Here is a 19,718-nt window from a genome sequence, read left to right as displayed (position 1 = left end):
TTCATATACCATTAGTAATTGTGTTTACTTTTATTAAGATTACCTGAAATTCATGCTGCAAGGTAAATCCTGACCTCTCAGAAACTATGACCACACCATTAATCTGCCACCCAAAAGAAAACCAGATTTCTGCAGCCTACTCTCAGTAAGGTATAAATATGTATACAAAACTCCTATTTCCAACTAACACTTCAACGTTGTAGACTTGGTGCTTTTCAGCGGGAAATTCTTCCTCGAGAATTCTTTTAAAATGTATTTGTTACAAAAACATACTTCTAAAGCACGTCTTTCCCTCACCTTCCAGCAGCACAGTGTCTCTGCCATCTGTAACCAGCAAGGATTCACACGTGGTTTTTAACTTATGTCAGCGCACATAAAGACATTGCCAGTGAAAAAAACTGAAATTTCAGTGGCTCCCATTGCAACCTGAATGGTTGGTTCATCTTTATAGCAGAAAAACTTGTAGCAATTGAGCACAAACTCTTACACTGAACCACACAACATTGTGTTCAATTATTAGGAGATTAATTACTTGACAAAGCATTTCTATTTACTATACTATTTATTCTCTTTTCACTTCAGAGCAGAAAAGCAAAGCAACTCCTATTTTAAAACAGCTGTGCCAAAAGGCTACTTCAAAAACTCATTACTGAATTACATACCAGATTTCACTTAAAGTTTACCATTGTTCAATCATTCTTCATAAACCGAAGTTCACAATGTGCCACTGCCTTATGATGCTTCTCTTTTCCCAAAAGACTGTAAACACAGCCAGAGAAACTTCATTCCCAACTATCCATCTCATTCATTTTTTGAGGATTAGCTGTAGTGCAATTGCTGTATCTCCAGCACTTTACACTTGGTTATTAAAACGCTAACAGCTACCAGTTTTCAGCAACTCCATCTTTTCATATCCTGGGAGGCTCTGCCTGAGTACAGTAATTTGCCTTTATGGTAAACTGAAAGATGGCAAATGAAATTATAATACTAAAACGTTAGTTACACTGCAATAGCTACTAAGTAGTAACAATGGGACTATCAAAGCCTACAATGGTACTTCAGAAAATAACAAAAGAACTTAAAATATACTACTACAGACGAACTCAATACCTAGAAACAGCATTTGTGCTATAACACAACCTCTAAAACCTCCATTGAAAAATGACATTTCGCTGGCACCGGGTCTTGAACAAACATAGGGTAAAATATAGTCATTACTTACTGGTTCAGCGTCACATCTAGGATGAAAGATGATCCAAAAGCATCAACCTGGAAGCTGGCTCGAGCGATGTGGGTAGACTGAAATATTGAAAAGACTGGAATTAGCATTCAGCCACAACAAAACATATCCTACAGGTTTGTGAATGCAGAAATATGCTTACGAAGTAACAGTATGCCATTAACCAAATAAAATTGCATTGAAACGGGCAAAGCAGTCTATGATAATGAATAAAAGATCTGTTTTCTGAATCTACGAGGCCTATTCAAGCGTTCCCAACAACCCAACCCGTGACTGGGAGGCTCTGCCTTAGGAACCCCCCATCTTAACCCATCCACACCGTAGGAAATGGCTCTTCTGTCTGAACTTCCATCCTGGGCAAAGCCCTGAGCAAAGGGAAGTGGAAGTCTTCCCCTGCCTGATGTGTTACTCGTTCCTTAACCTGACTCTGGCGACAGACCGGTGGAGACCAGCTGAGACATTACTGGCTTGGTCAGACGGGGATACACGCACAAATCTCACCGACATTACCTGAAAGAAACTCTTCATTCAGACAGATTCTCATTTAAGCCTATATAGTGAGGTGACAGCAATGGGCTAAAATCTGATTAGCTGCATTTTTTGTAAAGCTCTGACTCGCCACCCTGTAATCCATCTCCTCCAAAAGGCTCCCAAAAACTCCAACCCCCGAGCAGTCACTAAACCAAGGAAAAATGGGTGCTGAGAAACATTTATTTCTTACTTTCTCTCTCTCTTCCTTTCTCTCCTTGCTATATATTTTCCCTGAATTAATTGCTTTCATTCTGGCCTACAGAGAACAAAAATGGGAATACTTTGTAACTCTCGATCTGCCAAAAATAGAACATTTATTCTAGTAGTAGTGGAAGAAAATATTCAGCTATCCAATGGAAACACAACAGTTGTTTCTAGACCTGAAAACTCCCAAGAAACGGAACAGCCATGTTATTTAACTAATTAATAGGAAAAGCTACTTTCAGACATTTTGGAGCAGTTTCAACTTTGTTCTTATTTTCTTTCCATTGAAATCTGCACATTAAGATTTGAAGCATGTAGACAGAGGAATCTAAGAAGAAACACTGAAGGACCACTTAGAACTCTAAACTACACTTCTCTAAATAAATACAATACAGGATAGTACAACTGTAACAAATGATTTATTGAAAACTCTGGGAAACACAGGACAGGATGGGATAATGTGAATCATCAAAATCACTCTCTATAAAACTACTGGCAGGCTTTCAACAGGCATTAAATCCAGAAGAGCTGAGAATACCAGTTTCCCTGGAAAAGAACAGCAACAAAGAAACGGGAAGTTGAGGGAACCATGACTTTTTTGTTTATTACATTTTTTAGTTGCCCTACAACAGAATGTATGTTTTTTAATGTCTACATATATAAGCATGAGTAATAATAAATTAAATAAAAAACAACAACAACCATGAATATATATTTACAAACAGTTGATTCCTTAAAAAAAAAAAAAAAAAATTAAGACAGTTTCACTTATTAGAGGATGCTGAGGCTGAGCGCCCTCTATAAAAATGCCTAGCTGTGCCCCTGCAGTGAATGTGCACGCAAAATTGCATGATGAGAAATTCCAGATATTTAAATTTCTGTTTAGAAAGATGCAGTATTAACTGGAAAGCTGCTCAGAAGGCCCCTGAGTAGATTCAGTTCACAGTCGGATATGCTTTCAGCTATCCCCATTATATCTAACCTGCTTTGTAACCCAGGTTACAGGTCTTCACTAAGTGGTTCTTGTAATTTCTTGAATGATTAAAGAGCATCTCTTTTGAACAAATGTATAATCTTTGACCAACTAACTAAATATAACATGTAGTTTAGCTTATCTGAGTAAATAATTTCAGTGATGAACTACCACTGATATTAAAATCCTACTTTCTATCCAAAAAAAGCCTTAAGAAAAAAAAAAGGCAGTAATTTCCTCACATCACCCATTTTGATCCCTTTTTGAAATTAAGGCTCTCAAGCTTGTCCCAAACAACCCATGACACAGCCGGCTGGTATAGTTGCGAGGCAACTACGGACACCTGCAGCACGTACAGACACCCAGAGCACGTACGGCCACCCACACGTAGGGCCACGATTTGCCTGTTTCTGGCCTGCAGCAGCACATCCACAAATACTGCAGAAACAACCATCAACAAATGACCATGTCAGCATTTGCATTTCTTCTCCAGCTTTCTGGCAGCAAGAGTTTGCTTTGAATGATTTTAAAATTCCATCTTCTCTTGCTAGATGCGAATTTTTAGGCTGCTGCTCATAAAAAGCATGTGACAGGCCAAGAACCAAGTAAGGTACAAGGGCCCATGATTAGTTTTGTCATTCCCTAGTTCCACTGCAGCACGTTTGCCAACCTTAACTAACCCTCATTTACCGATGCGCATCGCAACCACCACTTTCTGATCAAAGGAGTAACGGCAGCCCAGTTGTTCGCTTTTCATCATTACATTATTAAACGCAGAGAACATTCTACAGCACTTCATTATTTCTGTTTGTTAACAACACAGCTACATATGCCGTCATTTAGCTCTGTGTACAAAGTACAGCCAAGTCTTCTGTATGACCATACGCTGGTACCAAAAGAGAATTTGTCAATAAGGAATAACGCAAAAAAACCCTGATTTTAATTTTTAAATGTATATATACTGAATGTAGCCTTTGTCATTAAAATGTATTCACCTCATTCACTGTAAGAGCAAAAATGACTAGTGTTTTTTGGTTTGGTTTTGTCTTTCAACTGCCAGGTTTATTGCATCATATTGATTTGGTCTGGGAAATTTCCTCCCTTGATCATGTCTCTAAGATAAACAATTACAAGGCTAATGTATTTCTGAGGTGACCCTTGGACCACAGTTATTCCCTGACAGAAACTGTTAATGTGGATTTAAGGGAGAAAACGCCTATTAATAAATTAAGATGAAAAACATTACACAGATGTAACCACCCCCAAGACAAAGCGGTGCAAACCCCGGAAGCTCACCATTAAGTTTAAGCTCAAGTGCAATATCTCAAATGTATCTCAAACCTACTGAGATACCAAGATGCACGTTTTGGATAGCCAGACAAACTCAGTCCTTCCCAGAAATCGCAGCCCTTTCCTTCAACCCCAATATGTAGTTGTAAAACACCGCAACACTGCATACCGAGGGCTGCTGCCAAAAGCGAACAGTTCTGCCCCATCCTGGCCACGTGTTCCCACCTGCTCTTCCCTTGTCAGCTCGTGTGACTACCCAGAAAGTCAGGTCAGCATCAGAAAGTTAGTCATTCCTTGGAGCAGATCTGTATTCTGCCGGACAAATAAGCTGATCCAAATAAACTATATAGTCACACCATGAGTAGATGTGATGGAAAGAAGCTGGAGGGGACATGCAAGAGATAATGAAGACAGATTCCCCCTTTCAATGACAGCTAACAGATCTCATTCAGGCTAACAAAAACCTGCACTTTAAGAGTGCCAGCCAGTACATTTTTTAGGATAGCAATTACTCTGAATATCTGGTTAAAAAACACAAAATAAAGAAACACGTTTTGAAAAGTCTTGGCTCTACGTTATTTTTAAGCACATCTACCTGCCTCAGCGGATAGGTAAAATGGCCAACTGAAAGGGAAGCTTAGATTCACAGACATATGCCAATAAAAGAACCCAAAGAAGGGAAATAAGTACTTTTATGCCATCTATACCACCTCATTCAAGCAGAAGTAACAAGAAAGACACCTGCAAAGGGCTCCTCTAAACCACTGAAGCAATACAATCAATATGTCATTCAGTTCTCAAACGAAAGAACTTTCTCAGAAAATTCGAGGCTTTTTCACCAACCATAGGCGTGACACATCGACAACTGAGTCATAAAAGGGGAGTTCTTGGAGACCAGGAGAGATGCACTCAATGCAGAACATAAACAAGAGCCAGGAAAGGAGAATCTAACAACTTAATGGAAGAGCACAGTGCTGTGCCTCCGACACAATCAAAAAGTTCTGAAATTTTAATGTCGTGCAACCGAAGAAGGAAAATATCGATTACAACTTGGAAATTAGCTGCAATACTTTCAGATGCAATTTCTAGTGGCACACAAAGCGTACTACTTTGCAAGCCCCCCTATAGAAAATACTAAGCATCCTATGCATCTAATGCAACTACGGGCGAGCTAGCTTTTGTCAAAGATTGCAAAGTTTAAGCATCTCAGTGAATGTCTGAAAGGAATCAAAAGTAAATGGAGTGGAAAGGATTATTTCAAATCACTAAGCACAAAGATATTTCATCTAAAACGAATATTAAAAGCTTGAATCCCAGAAAAACAAAAGCGGTACGCAAACCTTCCTGCCAAACCAAGAGGGATGCAATTCCAATTATTTTAAGTCACCCGCTCCATGCCTCAGGGATCGCTGCAGTAACAGAGGAGACGGGCAAGCAGTACCAAGTATGACTATTTATTATTACAGAGAAATACAACAAAACAATGACGATTTCTGATACCGTCCCCTCAGTACCCCTGCTGGGGATCAGCCTTCTCCAGAAACTGGCCCTGAAGAATGAGCATCTGCAAAGGGACTACACACCACCATAAACTACAACCAACTATCACTGCAGATCAATGGTGAGCCTCATTGCACTCCACTGTAGGTAACCTTAAATATGTTTAGAATATTTTCATTTCAAATAGGTCAAATATTTTAACCACTAGTGAAACTTTGACAAGCTACGCACTTTCTTTAATGATCTAACTAACAAGAATTCTGAAATGAAATATTTCAGAAGTTTTCCCCACTTTGTGTATAATTAGTTGGGTGCTGAAAGCAGCATAGTAACATGATGACTAATGCTCTTCCTCATTAAAATAAGGAAAAAGAGAATTAAAACTATATTGTGATATAACGTGCAATTCCTCATAATACATGTTTCTTAATTCTGAAGTAACCTTCATAAAGGACTTAGATGCTTTTTAATAAGTTTTGCTGGAAGATAACAATCATTTCTACCAAAAGAGAAGAATGTCTTTTTTTTTTTTTAATTGATGAGAAAATCCTATTTATATGCTTGCCCTTTGATGTAAAGAATTTCATATTTACTACTATTTATAGTGTTACAGTTTCTAATTAAAAGATTCTGATCAAATTTGCAGGCTCGAAAGAAAAGCATCAAGAGAATCAAGGGAAAAAATACTACAGAACGTTATTGCAAGACAGAACTTAAATGCTATGCTTCAGAGCTTGTACGAACAATGAGGGTTTACAGCAGACATTCTGGGAGTCAGTCACATTTACAAAATAAGATTCCTTAGATACTAATTTAATTTCCCCTCCCTCCCTATTTAACAGGAGAATAGAAACCTCAGCTTGTTAACAATCCTTCAAGTGTGTATGAAATGCCTCTTAAGTTCAGTAAGGATATAGATAAGTCCATGGGAAATCAAACTAAATACATTAATGAAATTAAACGAAAAATATCCTAAACATTTTATGTAGATTCACCTAAGAATTTTAACTGTGGTTCTGAAAATAACTGTTACACTTAGATTTATTCTACAGTAGAGGAATACAGTGCTAATTAGCACATGTACACATTACAGAAGGACAATTTTCAGCCTCAGTTGTGTTGTAATAAATCCAGTTATGTAGGACATTGTTGCTGTATGTAGAATAAGAAATTTGTACAAAAACTTACTTTTCTATTTGTACTGGGAAGAAAAAAAAAAAAAAACTTTGCTGAGAGACAAATTCAGAAATAAGCCTACATCTAATAATAAAAACAAATATCTCCAAGTCAAAGAATCCTTTTTAGAAAAAGACACAATAAAATATAAATGCAACATGATTTCCTCAGGCCCTCTCTAGTGCCATTTGCAAATATCTAATTTTAATCAAAAGTTCAGTGTCACTGAATTGGATTCACATACCGTAGCATATTAAAGAAGTGCAAAATCTCTTTTTTACTTTCCCTAGCATTCTCAAAATATTTATAGGCACTCAATTACTATATTAATCATTATTTGTCATTCTTCATGCAAGCATTCTCTTTTTATCTATTGCATAAACCTAAGTATCTATGGGGCTTTTTTTTTGGGAGGGGGAGAAGTTATTCAATGAAAAAACTGCAGAATAGAATCATGGTTTAATGAAAAGGCTTTCACAACTGCCTTTTTGGGATACATTTAGTAAATAAGTCATTTATTCTGAGGAAAAGCTAGAAATAAGAAAAGGCTTTAAGAGGTCCGTGTTCATTTTTGAACCCTGGATCACGTATCCGTTCTCCATGCCAAACAAGGGTGAGGCAGAGGGAGCATTAAACACCATCAGCCGGAGCGCGGTGCCATGGCCCAGTTCACGAAGTGGGGTTTGGCCAGCTCTCAGCAAATTAAGATCTTGACAAAGTCGTAAACATGACCTAAAACAGCTTTTCTCTGCATAAACATCATAGTACCAATGAAATCAGAGTCAGAAACAAGGACTACTTGTACCTCTAAACTGCTAGTTATTATTCTTCTCAATAGTAAAGAAATAATTATTTTTAAAAAATATCTCTTTTACTATTTATTTGTGGGTTTGAAAGCAGAGGCTGTTTGAATTTACTCAATATGGATCAGGGAAACTCAGAAATATGGATGACGGAAACAGCACCAGAAAAAAGCAGTCCTGAGCACAAAACGATGCAACATATTATGCAGGTGTCACTACTGCAGATCCAATGCCTGGGGAGCAGCAGGGAACCTTCTGAGGTCCTGCAGAGGTCTGATGCCAAGCTCTGATGCTATATCTGCAGCTGTATCTGCTCACACATCTCACCCTAGACCTCCACTGGGCACCACAAAACCATGACCATCTTTGAACGGTTGCAACAAACTGACTAAGAAAAAATAATTCTTATTTTCCCCTGAAAGCTTCTCTTCTTGCTCTCCTTCCTCGCCTCCACTTCATCTTTCTCAAATATTCACCCAAGGTTAAATGACGGAGCAATGAAGACAGGAAAACTATCGGGCTGTCACCACTAGCAAATTTAGCATGAACTACCATTTGATCTCACAGATCTGAAAGGACAAATTTAAGTAACTGAATGGGCAAGATGCTGCTTCCCAAGAGGCAATCCAACACTTGTTTCCAGCACCAGAAAAAACCCACGGTACTGGATCTTACACTCGCTGTGTTTTTATGTATAGAGGATGACGTTAATTTGAGTTTAAGAAAATTTTAGTTATAAGTTTTGATTTCCTATGAGACTAATTACTGTAACTTCTGTTGTTGTGAAAGTCTTTATATCCCAATGAAAGGAAGAATTGGAAGAACTTTTGGGAAGCCATACTCTTTTTTTTTTTTTTTCTCCTCCTTTTTCTGAAAGGGAAGCAGCAAAGATTCATGTATAAAAGGTCACCTTTAACTAATGTACAAGAGGTCTTAAATATATCACTATGGGGGCAAAAACAGAAAAATTTATGGCTGCTCAACCTCATGTTTTTAAAATGCATTTGACGAGGCTCTTCATCAAAGACTAATGGCAAGGAAAAGCATGATAAAATAGGCCATTATAAGGGCAACTAATAAAGTACTGGGTTACAAATAGGAAACAAAGGAAAGTCATGAGTGAAAACTTGTGAGGTTCAGAATGGTTTCCTGCCATAATTCGTACCAAAACTTTGATGACCGTTGAAGATCACACTTCTAAAACCAAGACAGGGAGCACAGCAAATGTGACACAGGGCCACCACAGTTGCCATTACCCCTCACAGTGACTGTAGGTTTCAGAGGGTCAGATACAACACAAAGAGCAACACTAGCTAGATACGACAGCGGTAGAGCAACTTGTTCCATCTATCTCAGTAGATACTAAAGACTTGACTGAAGCCCCATCCCTAGAGGTGTTCAAGGCCAGGTTGGACGTGGCCTTGGGCAACGTGGTCTAGTGGGAGGTGTCCCTGCCTATGGCAGGGGGGTTGGAACTCGATGATCTTCAAGGTTCTTTCCAACCTAAACCATTCTATGATTCTATGACTGTGGAATGAGACGGTGAACCTACGTCCTTGTGAAGAAGCATGAGGTCAGATGGAAAGGACTCAAACAAGGAAAATTGCTCTTCAATGAAATGGCCCCTCTCCTGAGGACAATGGACAGTTTCAAGTGGGCAGAAGCCAAATGAGCCGCTACCCATGCACAGCTGCAGCATGAGAGGCAACCAATGCACACCGCATCTGCGGAGGGAGAGGACACATGACAAGGGCTGTGACGCACGCACCATAGGCAGCACTTGAGGATGGACCCATCTGGATCACTGCGTCATTCAGCTGTAGAAAGGACTATTGTCTCAAGGACACCATTTAGGCAAGAAGGAAAGCTCCACAGATCTAACAGTCAAGAGGCGCATAGGCATTTCCCTAGCTGAAGCACATGACTCCTTGAGGTCATTTTTAGCTGCATGTTTTCCAAGCTCGAAAGAAATCAATAACATTTACAGAAAGGCCCCCTTTTCAGCATCTCTTGTAGGCTTCAGAAACAAAGGCACAGAGCTCCGCTACCAGAGGAATCTGCAATAACCCTCTATCAACACTGCCTTTATGTTACAAATAAAGCATTCAAACGTAACAAAAAGAGTGCATGCTACCTTTGCTCCTTTATACAACAAGTAGCAGTGCTCAAAAACATTTTTCAGCAACACAATGACATATCCCAAACACTTTCAACTGGTCTTACATTTAGTTTGCCTACAGAAGAAAGTTTACCAAAATATTAGCTCTTCCCACTGGAAGTAACAAGCACTCTGACACTTAGAGCCTACCAACACAGATAATTTTTCCTATGAACAGCTCTTGGGCAACAGCAGAAAGTTTACCAACATTTTCTCAGCACCACAGGCTAAGAAGAGCTTGACGAAACTCGCGGACTCTTAGGCATGCCAATACATTGCTCAATCAATTCCACAGATAATACTTTTTAAATATGACTCACCCTCTACATTCAAGTATCAAAGTCCTGTTTAAAGTTGAAAAGTGCGAGAAAAGCACAGTTCAAAACTTCTTTTCCTCCTGATACAGCCTAGGACATCAAAATGAATCAACATTTTCACTGTATATATTTTCTGAAACAGCTGACGGATTTTTTTCATTCCCACAGAACTTCAGGGGCTGAAATACTCTAAGGAGACATTTCTGGAACAGACCATGTTCCTACACACTGCTATTCTTCTGGGCAATTTTTGAGCTGTAAGTCAGGGCTGTAGCCTCCACACTGACGTATATCACACTTCCAGAATCAAGGCACCATTAAAAGGCATTTATCCACACAAACATTTTCTAAAACTTGTATTAATATTACATTCTGGAATATGCTTTTTCTAAAGCATAGTCACTTGCTACAGTTTTCTGGTAACACTCATCTCATAAAAAAAAAAAAAAAGAGGGAGATTGTAGAGCGAATTTGGTGTAGGTAGGCAAATCAGAGCTGGTCAAATTACCAGAGGAATCACCAAATTTCACTTTCTGATGGCAAATGGCCAGCAGCAATGCCACACTTCTTAACTTTCTTTAACTGAACCCAATTTTCAAGTTGGACTCCTACTGACTCAACAGTTAAACAGCTCTAAATCATTTGCCACTTTCTTCAATTTCTACATAATCACGTCTTTAATTTCAGGGGACAATAGCGGACAAATGCACAGGACACCATCCTGTGCAACCTGCTGTAGGTGAACCTGCTCTGGCAGGGGGGCTGGACTAGATGATCTTCAGAGGTCCCTTCCAACAATGACCATTCTGTGATTCCACCTAAACTTACCCAACCAGCCAACCCCCATCATGGAAGTGCACACCACAGCCTGGCAGAACCCACCCTCGTCCATGTGCTCAGTGCTCCCACGCATCTCTTCAGCCACCTTCGCTGCTCAACACCCACACAATAAAGTTTCTGGGAAAAAACATGAGCCTTCCCTCACACAGTCATCCCGCTAAAGTATTAAAGAGCTTGCACAGATGTAATCTTCTGTGCGCAAAGCTCTCCTCTGCACTGAACATGCCTCCATCCGAGGGGAGAGACGTGGTTCCACGCTTGGCTGTGGCTCAGCACAGCTGCTCCTGCACGGTTCACCCCTGCAGCAATGACTTCTCCTCCTTGGATTAATGCAAATATTGCAATGGCTTCAGAGGAGTACTATCAGGGAGCATCTGTGGCTGTGAAGAGCAAAACTTCATCTGACAGGCCTCTGTGATCCTTCATGCACTCCAAAAGACATCTCCGCTGAACAGCATATCCATACACGACCCAGGAAGCCACCGGCAAGCCAAAGGGAAGAAGATAACTGGAAGGGCTCAGAAGGCTCTCTTGTCTGAAGGTTTTCCACAGACAATCACAGCAAATTTGACGTAGTTTAAAATAAGCGAGTCAGAACTAGAGAGAAGAGAGCCAGGATGTGAGTCAGAGTGATTTTTGGAGATGTTAAATATAGCAGTTATGGTTAACATGCAAGGAGCCAACAATTACACTTTTACTAGAAAATACAATACTGAAAAAAGGCTAATTAGGGACCAAAAAACTGAACGGAGGTGAATGAGGAAGAGGTATTGTGTAAGAAGACACTACAATCCCATGTCCAAGAGGGGTGGGACTTGATCCTCCGATAGTACTGGACTTCACCCTCCACACCCACAGTTATCCAGACTCAAGAGAACAGGCATGGGCCCAGACTGGCAACCAGACCATCTGAGAACAACCCAGCGAGCCTCTTCCTCTGAAGCAGAAAGGCAGTCTACCAGGCAGGAGGAGCCACTTTGGCTCAAACCCATGGGAGCTGAAGACGAGGATGCCCATCCTCTCAAAGGAGAGAAACCTGGTGGGAGGCGGCCGCCGTAAGTGGAAGGATCACAAACCTCAGCAGAGCTGATTTGAGAGGGAAAAGCACTGAGACAGCACTAGCCAGAAGGACCCACAATTTAGAGAGCTGAACCTTACCAGGCTTGTGAAGGTTTTACGCGGTTTGATTGACCTTTAAGCAGTGTTTGACAGGATAACTGCAATAATGTTTTAACAAACACAGCCCTAAGAAAAGTTGTTAGTCTTGAGTCACTTAAAGACTGGTATAATTATTGAGAAGACTACAAAGAGGACCTGAAGTACCAGAGGAATACTACAACACCAGATCTACTATGACAGTGTTACATGTACATCCACAGTGCTCTGGTGGCAAACATTTTACAGTGAATGTTAACTTCTGTGTAGTTCCTTGATAATTTGGGTAAATCTCAGCAAAATTTATCACGATGCTACTTGGAATGCAACACACTTCTGCATCATGAATGCGTTATAGCACATCATTAGCCACAACAAGTATCCCAAAACAGGTATCCTCAGGGAAAGAGTGGCAGCAAGAATATTCAGTTTGATCCTGCACTCAGGTGCACCAACACAGATCAGGAGTGAATGTAGATATTGATTACGAGAGCTGGAAAGGACTCCCCTATCAGCCTCAGATCTTAAACATGCAGCTATTACATTGATCGTGGCAACAAGCAAATGCTGGGAAAAATACTTTCTATAAGGATTGTTACATCTGAGCCTTTAAGATCCTTCATAACTGTATATAAGCCTGTTTTACGAGTTTAAGCTATAGCTTTTGGAATATCTCCCTTTTCAGCTCTGCCACGGCACAAGCAAGAGAAGATAGCACAAAGATTTCCCATACAGCCCTTTCACCCAGACTAGCATTTTCAAAGATACCTATGTCTTCTAATCACCCCTCGAAATCTGAGTCCTGATGTGATATTTCTGCAACATGAACTCTGAAATAGCAGCTACCAGAGGTTTTTTTGCTGATTTTTTGGACATATTCATTTATTGTCATAACAAATCTCGTTATCAAGCAGGGAAGGACTTTCCATGAAATGAGCTTGCGAAGAAGGATACATTAGGAATCTGAAATATTCTTTGCCTATAAAATATCAAAACACACTACAAATATATGTATTTTATAAAATGGTCTATCTCAAAGTGCCTCCTACATCAGAAACCAAAGGGCACTCTCAATGCCCTTGCAGCATGTGGCAATCTATAGCAAAGTTTGACTTTCAGCACTTTTTTTTCTTCTTCAGAAAGGTAGGACCTACATCAAGAGTATAGATATTTTAATTGTCATTCACATATTCATAAAATATTGCTAGGTTGGTGAAGTATCTTGTCTTTACATGAATATTGCTTTACTGTATGTTCAGTGTACGCAGTTCTGCATCACACACATTTTGCCTAACACCTTACAAGCCTTAAGGAAAGAGGGAGAAGAGGCAACAAGGCAGGAAGAAAACCAAATCTGGCAGTAAACAAAACGCATGTTATTACTCACTACAGCCTCAGTCCCAGTTTAGCCTTCTCCCCCTTTGATTTTGTGATTGATTGATTGATCAAAAATTGTGCCTAAGTTTCTCCAAGAGACTGAAGTCATTTTATTAAGTGGACAGAAAAGAATTTTTAAAATTGGGCAATTTCTCATAATGCTTCCCTTTCCAACAGTCATCATCCATATATCCCAAACTCTAGAGCTGTTTTATAAACCCCTCGACAGTCAGAACTAATTTTTTAACGAAAAAAAGCCCCACGGATCGTTTGAGCTACCAACGCAGGAACTTGTAATACCAACGGAAGTTGACAGCCTCGGAACAGAAAGCAGGAATGTTTTAAACAAAGTCAGCATTTTCAGAAGCACCTGCAAAGAATAGGGATGTCCTGTTCGAAGACTAAAGCGAGAGGCCAAGAAGTCAGAGAATCCAATAGCAAAGGTTAGGCGACACCTGAATAGCTAATGAAGATTTCGAGCCCAAGTGCAAGCAGAGCTATGCGAGCTCAGCATGACAGAGCAGAGCTTCTCTGCAATCGATTACCAGCAATAAGAAGTTATTTAAGAAATCCGTAAGCCATGCTTCCAAATCGATGTATGGAATTGTATCGTTTGGTGACAAACAATTCAGAAATGTAGACTGTGGAAGACAAATATTTTGCTGAAAACTACAGAGTCACTCTGGACTACAAACAACATGTACCACCAGACACAGTTCAGACCTGGAGCCCCTTCGCGCCAGGCTCCCTGCAACCAGGTCAGCCCTTTTACTCACTCGGAAGGAATCCAGTGTATCTTCATGACAACGGGCAACAAGCAAGTGAAAAACAAGTTGAGAAACAGAAGTTGCTATACTATAAATGTTTTGCACAGCCAGCAGAGATGAGCCAATCTATGTTCATAGTAGGTCACTGAGTCAGGACCTTGTTCCCCGCTGAAAATCATAGCAAGTCTCCCAAATTTCCATATCAACACCCACATATATCAAAAACGAATAATGCAATGAAAGCCACAAGAGGAACAATGCTGTCTCTCGGACTGTGTGTGCAGACCAATTAGCATGATCACAAAGTGCTGGCCTCAAGGAGAATTGAGGCCCTTCTCCACTGGCGTTGAGTGGCAGTCTCCAGGTGACAGCACGATCACTCTTACGTTATATTTAGGGTTGAGGGAAGGCATCTGTTGGGTGAAGGCATGTTGAGGTTTGGTACTCAAATCTCCAGCTGGAAAATTAATCTCATCTTTGCAATGAGAACATCTGATCCACTGAAAATTATTAAGAAAAAGGTCCTCCAAATCAACCGTTGATGTAGAGCACCAACTCAAGTTTGTAAAGGCGTACTTTGTGCCTTGTTTTGCTCTCCTTCACAGGGGGAAGGATGGATACAGGCAGTGGGGAGGAACGTTTACATATTCCCACATTTTAATGAAGAACATGCCTGCACAGTATTGACTGAAGGAAAGTATTAAGAAACTTGTGATTTCCCATGTGCTTCTTGCAATACCAAAATATGGCTCAAGGCATGGCGTTAAAAGGTTCCTTATAAATGTCCACAGTAGGAACTTACTTTCTTTTAAACACAAAAATCTTAGCTTAGCCTTCCCTGAACACCCCTGCCATAGGGGATGTTCATCTTCTAACAGGCTTATTTATGCAACAGTACATTAAGTGTCCCTTGCTAACATCCTGGATTGCATTAATCATAATATTAACATTAGCACATCCTCAGATATATCTTATCTTGATTAGTCTTTAGATTAAGTGGTGTGTAGCTCCTAATAGTCCCCCTTTGGGGAACACAGAAACTGAAATACAGGAATGTCACGGATACTGCTAGTGACTCTATTCTGCGGTGGAATTAAAAGCGAAACCCAAGTCACGTGAATTGTCCCATGTCCACTATATACTGTAATGACATAAATATTTAATAGCCTACAACATTCGCCTGGTGCTGTGCTCTGAAGTCCAGTCATCTTGGACAACTACAACTGTGAACACGTTGGTTTTGTTTCTTAAGCAATTACATCCTGCGTTTCTAGGATGAGTACATAGACCATTTCCTTCACTATTTAATAGCATGCACATAGACAAGTCACTCAATAGTTATGGCAATAACAACAGCCCAAAAAACCCAAAACAAACAAACAAAACAAAGGAGGTTGCTAGAGAAAAACCTCAACAAATGTGGAAAAAAACCCACAGATTTTTAGAAATCTGCCAACCATCACTTCTCGGTCACTTCTGCCTTCAATTCTCTTCTTTCACCTCCTTTCCTCATACTACACTCCTCTGGCTCAACTCCGTTATAAGCCTGTTCTGAAACTCCCGATCTGCAAAGGCCACGCTTTGCTTCTGCTTTCCCCAGAACGATCGTCTTCATTTCCCTTTGTGCCATTCCAAACTCAGGCCTGCATCCCTCTTGTACGACTTTTGCCCTTTCTGCAGCTAAAGCTTTCATCCAGGAATTAAAGGAATCCAATCCAATTTAATGCGACTTCCTTCTCTCCAGCTTATCTCTTTCTCTTTCCTTTTATCTTTATCCAATTCAAAACACAATTACATTGTTTTACATTAGTTCAACAGCTACAGCCTCATTGTCTAGTCAAGACTGCACCATCCCACTCAGGTGTCTTTGCCTTTCTAGACATAGCTGCTGGTCCTTCAGCCATCAGGGATTCTTCTTGAATGCTTCAACCTTCTGCAAGAAGCATCCTCCCTAAATTAATCCACGAGGCCAGTAGCTTTGGTTTGAAATCTCTATTCAAGACGAGTTTCACAGAATCACAGAATTTTCAGAGTTGGAAGGGACCTCTAGAGATCATCTAGTCCAACTCCCCTGCTAAAGCAGGATTGCCCAGAGCACATTACCCAGGACTGCATCCAGGCGGGTCTTGAAAATCTCCAGAGAAGGGGACTCCACAACCTCCCTGGGCAGCCTGTGCCAGCGCTCTGTCACCCTCACCGTAAAGAAGTGTTTCCGTGTATTTGAACGGAACTTCCTGTGTTCTAACTTGTGCCCATTACCCCTCCTGTCACTGGGAACCATTGAAAAGAGCCTGGCTCCATCCTCCTTCAACCCACCCTTTAGATACTTGTACGCCATAATAAGGTCTCCCCTCAGCCTTCTCTTCTCCAGGCTAAAGAGTCCCAGCTCTCTCAGCCTTTCCTCATAAGGCAGATGCTCCAAGCCCTTAATCATCTTAGCTACCCTTCGCTGGACTCGCTCCAGCAATTCCCTGTCCCTCTTGAACTGGGGAGCCCAAAATTGGACACAGTATTCCAGTTGTGGCCTCACCAGTGCAGAGTAGAGGGGGAGAATGACCTCCCTCGACCTACTGGCCACAAGTTTTTCTAACTCTGATACACAGCTGTCCAAAGACTACTACCAATGGATAGAATAGGGCATGAAGACAGGGCATATTTTATCATAAAACAAACTAATACGTATGAAAATTTTATTGATGGGGAGTGCATCTCTGTTCCCCTACTCTTTATATGCCACTGATCTTGGACTGTAAACGCTTCAGGGCAGGCATGGGTGTCTCTTCACGTGTGAGCAGAATCCAGCACTTCATATCGCTATACTTTATGTGACTTTTACCAGCCACCCAAAAGCAACCATAGAAGTTAACTCAGTCCACAGCTTTGATAAGCATTCTGGCAGAGATAAGGGGGAGTGAGGGTTTATGGGATACTAGACTTTAAGAGTCAGGATATTAAATTACTCAGCTGCAACAGTTAACATCACTACTGCAAAAACACCTTCCTAAACGCAGCTTCTACAAAACTTCTGTTAAGCAAAGGCAGTCGCGCTGCTGGTCCATTACTGCCAAGCTGACTCAGATCTCCGGGCGAGGGATGCAGCACGCTGCAGTCAGGATGTAACCGTGACCTGTGCGGGAAGCACAGAAAATCGGTACCGCTCCATTCCATTTGGCCTGCTTTCACTTCGTAATTTTCTTCCTCCAAATCACTGGCAGCCACTGCATCCTTCAGTGGGGTATCAGCCAGCAGATACCACGAAGAGGCTGTGGGTATCTTAAGCAGCAGAGGGAAACTTCTTGATTAGGAGGAAAGTTTCAGCTGCACACAGAGCTTTAAACATTTAAGCTCAGTTTAGTGTGGAGACTGTTGTGAAACAAATGCATTTAACCCTCTTTAACCCATGAGTGTCACTTTTTTTCTGGTAGAAGTAACACTAATACTGACTAAAAACTTAACTAAATGAGGATGACTTGAAAAATTTTTATGAGCTTAAGATTTGGTCAATAAAAGTTGAGACATTCAGAAAAACAAACCCCGTTAATTAACAGTTTGTTCTTTAAGACCAGTATTTGAATCCTAATACTAGATCCAAATGCAACCATTACTACTTTTTAAGCAGATGTATCACAAAGTGTTTGAACTTGTGAGTGTCCAAGGGTCTTCAAAGAATCCTGAAATGCTAAGAGGATTTTTTCTTTTTTAAGCAAAGCACCCATTTTGGAACTTCCCGAATCCTATTTTATTGTACTGTAAATACGGCCTTCACATGTGAAAAATCTTCACACAGAATAAGTTACATTCAGAGGCAAATAAATAAGCTGTGAAGAGACTGTTTATTATTTAACTGCACAAAAAGAATGCAAGCTGTCAGTGTTTATACTTCAGGATTATAAAAAAGAAATCTGAGACATTTTTTTCAGCTATTTTGTTTCTTAAATAGTAATCAACTGGAAAAGAGGAAACCAAGGCCTGCAACTCATCTTGGATGTCAGCAGTTACCTCAAATACACACTTTTTTTTATGTACTTCATCTATAACAGCACAGACTCAATGCTTTTTCCCTTTAGACGCAACAGCCATATACCACCTCAAATATGATGCTTAGTGATCAAGATTGAAATCACTGTATTTTAATATAAATTGGGGGAGCTATTTGTTAAAAGCCATAGGCATGGGTCTTTGAAATATAACAGAAATCTGCAAACACAGCCCAGTTTGAGCAGTAACATGTAAGTTAAATTGCTACGTTAAGTTGAGGTGTTACATTTCAAGCGATTCCCTTCCGATTCCCCATTTCTGTTTTCAAAAGCCCCTCCGAGCCCACAGAAGACAAACCCACCCTGCCCACCTCTTCAGCCAGAAACCCACATTAAGCTGCAGCGTTTCCACTCCAGCTGTCGCAAAGGCACCGCAACTCTCTCTCTGGCTCTCCGAGCCCACCGGCAGCCGCAGGCGGCGCGGCTCTCCCAGCGCCCGGAGCCCCCCGCAGACGGCCCGGGGGAGGGAATTCACCGGCACCGGGGAGGCGGACGTGGGGGACCATTTTAACCCCCGCGGCAGTCGCACTGCCATCCCCGATGGTCCTTCGGGAACACCGAGCCGCGCGTTATCACCCAGCAACGCTTTAAAACACGCGTTATCCCTCCACACCCGGGGGAGGGGGCGCGGGTGAGACACAGCACCGCCGCCTCCGCTGCCTTCGGGGCTGGGGGGGGTCCCTCACCGGCAGGTGCCGGGGCCGCCCGCCGCCACCCCCCGCCCCCCGCCCGCTCGGTGCCTACCTGTGTCCGCGCCGCGCCGCTCCGCACCCGCGTACTCAACGCCGGCCGCCGCGCCCCGCCGCCGCCGGAGACCAGCCGCAGGGGCCTGATGCTCTCTCGCTCCGCGAAGCGGCTCTCCCCCCGCCGCCCCGCTGTCGCTGTCACCGCCGGCCCGGCTCCTCCTGGGCAGGGGACAGACACCCATCACCCGGCTGCGCTCCTCGCCGCCGGCGCGCAGGCTGGAGCGGGGGCTCCGTTTCCGCGGCGCTCCGCAGCGGCCCTCGGCGCAGCATCCCCCCCCCCCCCATCCCCACCGCCCCCACGGCCCCAAGCGCGGCGGCGCTGCCCCGCGGCCGCGGCTCACCTGGGGCAGCGGGGAGGGCGCAGAGCGCCAGGGAGAGGAGGCAGGCGGCAGCCCGCATGGCGCTGCCCGCCGCCCCGCTCGCCGCCGCCGCCGCCGTGTGCCGCCCCGGCTTCCGCCGCCGTGCACCGCCGGCTCCGCGCCTGCACGGGGGAAGGGGGGGGGGGGGGGGAGGCTGCGGGGCCGCGGCTGCCGAGCTCCGCCCCGCCGAGCCCCCTGCGAGGGAAGGAGATGGCGAGAGCCGGCGAGGCTCCCCCGCAGAGCCC

The 19,718-nt window shown here is 42.4% G+C and overlaps 1 protein-coding gene across 1 annotated transcript in view; it reads right to left on the bottom strand.

Annotated features, from left to right (window-relative positions):
* Window positions 1–19,513, bottom strand: part of ADAM22 (ADAM metallopeptidase domain 22) — a gene marked incomplete at both ends in the record, with an annotated part of 136,513 nt that extends 117,000 nt beyond the window's left edge. The window contains 3 exons of the mRNA XM_082479785.1: window positions 1,223–1,299; window positions 19,113–19,273; window positions 19,456–19,513. Of these exons, the coding sequence (XP_082335911.1) occupies window positions 1,223–1,299; window positions 19,113–19,273; window positions 19,456–19,513 (296 nt within the window). The remainder of the gene's footprint in view (window positions 1–1,222; window positions 1,300–19,112; window positions 19,274–19,455) is intronic.
* Window positions 19,514–19,718: the final 205 nt, after the last annotated feature.

The sequence above is a fragment of the Vanellus vanellus genome (assembly GCF_965231255.1).
Source record: "Vanellus vanellus genome assembly, chromosome: 2".
NCBI lineage: Eukaryota > Metazoa > Chordata > Aves > Charadriiformes > Charadriidae > Vanellus > Vanellus vanellus.
This window is presented reverse-complemented; position numbering and strand designations above follow the sequence as displayed.